Source organism: Protomyctophum bolini (assembly GCF_963924005.1).
Source record: "Protomyctophum bolini genome assembly, chromosome: 3".
Lineage (NCBI taxonomy): Eukaryota > Metazoa > Chordata > Actinopteri > Myctophiformes > Myctophidae > Protomyctophum > Protomyctophum bolini.
Window position 1 is genome coordinate 24,084,765 of NC_137864.1, and position 7,299 is coordinate 24,092,063.

General features: G+C 45.5%; 1 protein-coding gene across 1 annotated transcript; it reads left to right on the top strand.

Annotated features, from left to right (window-relative positions):
• Positions 1 to 672: 672 nt before the first annotated feature.
• Positions 673 to 7,081, top strand: cacng4b (calcium channel, voltage-dependent, gamma subunit 4b; the record flags this gene model as incomplete). Its single annotated transcript, XM_080759139.1, has 4 exons — positions 673 to 886; positions 4,166 to 4,249; positions 5,593 to 5,733; positions 6,513 to 7,081. The coding sequence occupies 4 exons, from the start codon at positions 673 to 675 to the stop codon at positions 7,067 to 7,069; spliced, it is 996 nt and encodes a 331-aa protein (XP_080615265.1). The 3' UTR covers positions 7,070 to 7,081.
• Positions 7,082 to 7,299: the final 218 nt, after the last annotated feature.

The window sequence follows — 7,299 nt, forward strand, 5'->3', positions numbered from 1 at the left end:
GATTTAGGCGGTGGCATAATATAGCCAATTTAACGGGGAACTCCTGTTGGTCTTGCATGCTCTTACTACACTCTCTAAACCCCCAAATTAAGGAAAAAGTGCCCCTGACGCAAGATAGGGCCCGTGACTGCAACCCGAGATTTGAACCCACCAGACAGAAACATTTCGTCACTTTGTGTTTTTTCATGGGTAAACTGCCGTTTCCCATTGGCTGTAGCCTTGGAAGGTGTGGTCTGGTCGTCTGGACTCTGGGATGCTGCGCTCTTGTCAGTCAAATCACATGCATTATAATATTGAAAACAAACTACACAAAGGGGAAGTCGATCAATTAACTAGGCTGCACTATATTTTTCATTCAACCCCGCAATAGACTATAGCTCTAGGCTACTGCTCATATTTCCACCTGTAGCCGAATGGAATGCATGCGGATGAACTTCGTATAGAATGGGCTACAATAATCCTGAAATCAGCCCGTCAACTTGATCTCAGTCGAGACTGTTGAACTTCGATTTAAGTTAATGAAAGTGGAATGCATTGACTTGGAAATATATCGTGGAAAGATCGGAAGGAAGTATATGCGAAATTGCGAATGCAATATTGTAATGTTTAGAATGCGCCCGCTGGAGTCTCGCTTTGAGAGTACATGCTAGAAGGCTATTATTATGAGACGCCATGGCGTGGAGTAGGGGAGTTCAAACTTTGCTGACCATTGTTGGCGCTTTTGCCGCTTTCAGCCTCATGACCATTGCCATTGGCACCGATTACTGGCTTTACAACCGGGCATACGTTTGCAACACCACTAATGTCACCACCGACGACACGCAAACCAAGAAAGTTAAAGGCGACATGACGCACTCCGGACTGTGGAGAGTCTGCTGCATCGAAGGTACGTTCCAATACTATTAGTTCACGTGTGTTATATTCCTCACGTTATATAGATATAATATAATTATTATAATTATATATCCTATAGCTTATCCTCTTTGTAAACTATAAAGCGGAATTGTACAGCCCAGTGTTTTTTATTGTTTTTGATGAATTGAACATGGTGGACCCTCTTGTAAACAAGTGTAATGCTTAATTGGGGTCGTCCACTAACAGGTAACAGTCTTTGTATTGAGTTTGTGCTTGAAATGTACTGTAATTCTGCAAACTGTTAATAAATATTTCAATCAATCAATCAAAAATCCAACTTAGCCATGGTAGCCTACCTCATCCTCCGCTATTGAGGTTCCAAACGTTGCTATAAATGCTACATGTAATACTCCAGTCCAAGTTATTTGTATTGTGGCCACTGCATGGCGTATAGCGTATAGCTGATCATGGTGGTGTGCAAAACTATGCTAAAAGATACTATTATGTGCGTGCGTAATTATTATATCATCATTATTATTATTGTTATTATTATTATTATTATTATTATTATTATTATTAATAGTATGCAGCCCTACTATTATTATTATTATTATTAGACTATTGTCATCAATCGGTCTATTAACTCGCTCAAGTATGAATTAGGCTATACCTATCCATGCAAAACCCAGTTGAAACGATTTGAGGGAGACTATATTTAACTTTCATTGCGCGGCTTGTTCATTGTGTGGAAAACCTGAAATGAAATGAAATGTTAACAGTTAAAAGTAAACCATTTGGAAACGAATAAACAGCCCGAGGGGGAAAAAAACACGCCACTCAAAATGCAGACCAGGCTAGTGAATGTCGCTGTCCATCGATTCTAGTGCTGAAATGTCACATGAGTATAGGCCTATATGACAGTTGTCTATAATCGCTAGGACTAATAGTCATATATTAGTTGACTATTTCGTCGACTGTCGTCTCAGTCGTTCCAGAATCCCACAGGTGGAATTGACATATTCTAAAGGTGAATATTGTCCATTTGGTATTTTGGTTCCATGTGTAACAATCCCAACATTGAGAATCAGTGGTCAATCTAGTATATGCCCTTTCATCTCCCAACAACCTCTCTCTCTCCCCGCCTCTTTTCCCATCCCATCCAAAATATGTCTATACAGTATTATAGTACAGTATGTGCAGGACAGGAGATTTGAGCTGTTGTCTAAATACCTCTGTCAGACTGTCAGTCAATCAGTCAGTCGGTCAGTGAGGGATGACCATTTCGTCAAAGGGTTCATCTGGTCAAGCCTCTTTCAGGGCAAGATCAAGTGGGTCTATAATATCATGCGCTTTCAACCATCAAATGTGTTAATGTGTAAAGTTGCACTGGGGGAAAGTGGCGGTAGCAGAGTGCTATAGTCTGTCTCTGTAAGTGTGTGAATGTGATTGCGAGGTGTTTGTGTACACATGCTTTGTGCTGCATGTAAAAACAAGAACGCGCCGCACTGACGATGGCGGATGGTCTTTCAAAGGAAAGCAAAGTCGTGTTATGTATAGCCACTCATGACATAATGTATACAAGGACTCCCACTTAAGCACCTCGTCTCAGACTGCATGTGGATCCGGTGGAGCAGAGAGAGCTTGGTGTTCTCTGAGGACAAGGCCTCATCTCACCGACATCACAAGTGGCAGACACACCTGTTGATTTACTGCCAGACACTTTCTGTGCTGTCCCGTGTTGATTTGATTCGGGCCGCAGACTGACAGGGCTTCCCTGAATTGAAAAGGTAGCTTCGGTGACTGTGCGTGCGTGTGTACTTTGTATACATAATCATCTGTGTGTGTTTCTGTGCAGTCTTTCAGAATCTGTGTAAGTGTGTTTCATCAAATGTCAGTGTGTGTGTGTGTGTGTGTGTGTGTGTGTGTGTGTGTGTGTGTGTGTGTGTGTGTGTGTGTGTGTGTGTGTGTGTGCCTGGTGAATGCATTAGTAAGATGTCAAAGGCATACTCTGAGGAATATGAAGCAAGCGAGGTGACTGTGGGGTGCCAGGGGTAGGTTGCCATGGTGAATCTATGTTGAGTAATAAAAGATGAGCTCTGGTCTCTCAACAGATGGAGTCTAGGGACCCCCACCCCCTGTTCCCATACCCCAGTTCTCTCCTCTCCCCCCCCCCCCTCTCTCTCTCTCTCTCTCTCTAAGTTCTTTGTTTCTCGTTATTTCTTTCTTTCAACCTGTTCTATAATGTCTTTGTCTTTTCATTGATTTCCTTTCATTTTACTCTTTCATTCCCTGTGGGTGAGACACAGGCAGTCAAATGGAGCCCACCCTTTAAGCAGCAAACTGGTGCTTTAATCACATTAGACAACACAAGGGCTGTGTTGTTTATCCACTATTTTCACAAAGGGCATGTGGTCCAGAGAGGCATCAAATGAGAGCGGAAACCAAAGAGATGAAGAGAGTCACAGAGAGAAAGAGAGACAGTCTCCAGAAAGAGTTTGTGTGTGTGTGTGTGTGTGTGTGTGTGTGTGTGTGTGTGTGTGTGTGTGTGTGTGTGTGTGTGTGTGTGTGTGTGTGTGTGTGTGTGTGTGTGTGTGTGTGTGTGCGTGCGTGCGTGCGTGCGTGCGTGCGTGCGTGCGTGCGTGCGTGCGTGCGTGTTGTATGGTATATTTGTTTAGTAAATATAGTATACCGTGTATATAGACTGTAGTTGTTGAGTGATTTAAAAAATCTGTACGTACGTATTATACGTACGTACAAATGCATGAACAAATGCATGAATCTCATGGTGAAGGCTATAGATTACTCAAATGCAACAGACTCGGACAAACCTTTCAATGTTCATGCCCTGGCAATGTTTTATTCTCTTAAAAGTGAAGGGAATTTTTCAGCCAAAAGCATACAGTAGACAGTGCCTCGGGGGCTCGGGAACTTCAGCGCAAAGCTGCTTGTCCTCAAGTGGCTTCTTACAGTGTTACTGGTTCCACAAGCACAGTGTGGGCTCAGATATTCCTTAGTCATAAAACATGAATTAATGTATCGAATTCCTTGGTTTGAGTGGAAGGATAATAATAATAATGGATTTTATTTATAACGCACTTTATATTCAACAGAATCTCAAATTGCTACAGCAAATGATAAAAAGCAAAAGAAACAACACACCATTAAAAACATCTAATAGAACAGGAACATTTTAGGATGTTTCGCAGAAGTGAGTAAGGAGGGTCAAGGTGTGTACTATTGTCTTGTGTTATGAATTGAGCCCTATGCTTGTTTTAGTTTTTCTCAAAGCGTATCCTTTTCCTCCCCTCAGGCATCAACAAAGGCAGCTGTTTCCGGATCAATCATTTCCCAGAGGACAATGACTATGACACGGACAGCTCAGAGTACATCTTGCGTAAGTCCCTGCTACTGTACCTCTTCACCTTCACAAAGAGGAAGAAAATAAATAAATAAACAATAACCAGAAAGGCATCGTGGTGTCCACGGTGGTTAAACTGGGATTTAATATGTAAAAAATCATATCAAGTATGCACTTGGTAACTACTTTTTAATTTTGGCATGGTGTTAGGTATGGCCATAAGGTTTTCAAAAAACATCGCCAACTAATTTGGTTGAAACCATAGATAGTCACTCCATCTTGCTTCGGGACTACAGTATGTTCAATGGCAGCTCAAACAAAAACAGTTATAACTCGCTGAAATCTTGAGAGACAGTGAGTCCATTCTCCGGCAGCGGCAGCAGCCACGGAGCCGCCACCAATTGCCGACAACAGCCGTGGCAGTGTTTCCTCTGCCGTGGCAGTGTTTCCTCTGCCGTGGCAGTGTTTCCTCTGCCGTGGCAGTGTTTACTCTGCCGTGGCAGTGTTTACTCTGCCGTGGCAGTGTTTCCTCTGCCACCGGCAAAGCCTCCTAATCCGCCACAGACCGGCGGCTGCTGGCACCTGCCGCTTGCCGCCGTCACATGCCGGGCACATGCCGGCACATATGCCGCTTGCTGCCGGCACATGCCGCCACATGCCGGCACCTGCCGGCACATGCCGGCTCATGCCGGCACATGCCGGCACCTGCCACAGCAAGTGGCAGGTGCCGGCAGGTGCCGGCAGGTGCCGGCAGGTGCCGGCAGGTGCCGGCAGCCACCGGTCTGTGGCGGATTAGGAGGCTTTGCCGGTGGCAGAGGAAACACTGCCACGGCAGAGGAAACACTGCCACGGCAGAGGAAACACTGCCACGGCAGAGGAAACACTGCCACGGCAGAGGAAACACTGCCACGGCTGTTGTTGGCAATTGGCGGCGGCGCCGTGGCTGCTACCGCTGCAGAATGCACTCACTGCTTCTGCAAATCTTGACGGATTTACAAACGGGTTGGTTAATTGCAAACGTTATCAACGTGGCTATGATTCAGGACGCTTATCTGCTTAATTTTGTTTGTTATATGAACGTTGTATAAAAGCATATACTGTAAGTATGCGGACGTCTCTGACGTTTATATAACAAACCAAACCGAAGTTATGGTTATTTAAAAGTACATGCCCCATAGACACAATGTTATGGTGCCCCGAAACAATTTATCTTTTGTTTGTCGCCCGTGGTCACAAAATCGTGGTGATGTTATTTATGGGCATACCTCACTCAGTTGTAGCCCGTATACCCTTTGGCAATGCCTTATTGCTTTGTCACTCATGGACATTTTTGTTGTAAACGTCCTCTTCTTCCACCTAAACCCTCCCCCTCCCCCTAGGTATCGTGCGCGCCTCAAGCCTCTTCCCCATTCTCAGCACCATTCTGCTTATGTCGGGTGGGCTGTGCGTCGGGTTAGGACGCATGTACAGCAGCAAAAACAACATCCTGCTCAGCGGCGGCATCCTGTTTGTGGCCGCAGGTACAGTAGGACAAGCTTTGCAATACATCACTACAGATTCACACATACACACAGCTGAACATGAAAGCATGTGAATATTTATCCTATAATATAGGCTACATATTCACAAGGCTACATAGTCACAGGCTACAAGCCTTGTGACTATAATTATTATTGTCAAGGTTACAGACAACACAGGCTACACAGAGCTCAGATACAATTACACAGTAAAACAAAGGTTTACATAATAGCCTACAGTACTTAAAGTCCAATTACTCTCACAGTCAGATATATATTCTTTTGATTATTCAACCGAGGGCCAGCATATCTGATGGTGTTTGGATAACGAGGGCAATGACAAATGCCGGGCGATACGTTTAAACTTCAGCAGTGAAGTCAGTCGTTGCAATACTTCAGCGTGGTCAGGGCTGATACAGCTTACCCGAGGTAATAAAGGCTGGATATATGATACTACATATCTTTACACACACAATATACTGTGCATAGTGGACATGGTGGCACAGTCGGCAGCTAGAAGGTCCTGGGTTCGATGGGTTACAAAATCGTGGGATAAAAAAAACAAAAGAAAAAAACAATATAACATCACGCACGCAGGCATGCATGCATGCACGCACGCGCACACATGCACGCACACACACACACACACACACACACACACACACACACACGCACACACCTGTGTAAACTTCTCAATCCCTTCTTTGTCATTTATGTACCTACTAAAGGCTTTTCAAATCCGTGGTACCTCTCTCTCTCTCTGTCTCTCTCGCTCTCGCCAGGCCTGAGTAACATCATTGGCATCATTGTCTACATCTCCAGCAATGCCGGGGACCCCAGTGACAAGAAGGACGAGGACAAGAAGAACCAGTACAACTATGGCTGGTCCTTCTACTTCGGTGCGCTGTCCTTCATCGTGGCAGAGTCGGTGGGCGTCCTCGCCATTAACATCTTCATTGAGAAGAACAAGGAGACACGCTTCCGTTCACGCCGCAACTTCATCAAGGCGGTGTCATCCTCGTCGCTGTATTCCCGCATCCCCAGCTACCGCTATCGCCGGAGGCACTCGCGGTCAAGCTCGCGGTCGTTGGACCCGTCCCGCGAGCCATCGCCAGTGGGGGTGAAGATGGCCGGAGGGAGCGCTGTAGGAGAAGCGATGGGCATGGGGCTGCCGATGGCCGATATGTCTCTGTACGCCCTCAGCAGGGACTCCATGAAGGTGAGCAGTGGGGGGGCGGGGCCGTACAGCCCTGAGAGGGATGCAGGATTTTTACAAGTCCACAATTGCTTCCAGAAGGATATGAAAGACGGGGCCAACAGAAGGACAACACCAGTATGAGGTCCGAAGCACGTTCAGTAGACACAGACAGTGGAAGATGCTCATGTCCGTTGTTGCATTTCGCAAAGGTCACAGTTCACCCTCCGTCTGAGGAAGAGGCTCAGAGCTACCACGCTTGAAGTGTCACCTTGCTGGTAAAACACATGTGGAGTTTGATCCAGTGTGCTCTGGACTCTATTGTTCTCTTTTAAATATTTGCTTCTGTCCGGCATCTGAAACTTTAACTTTTG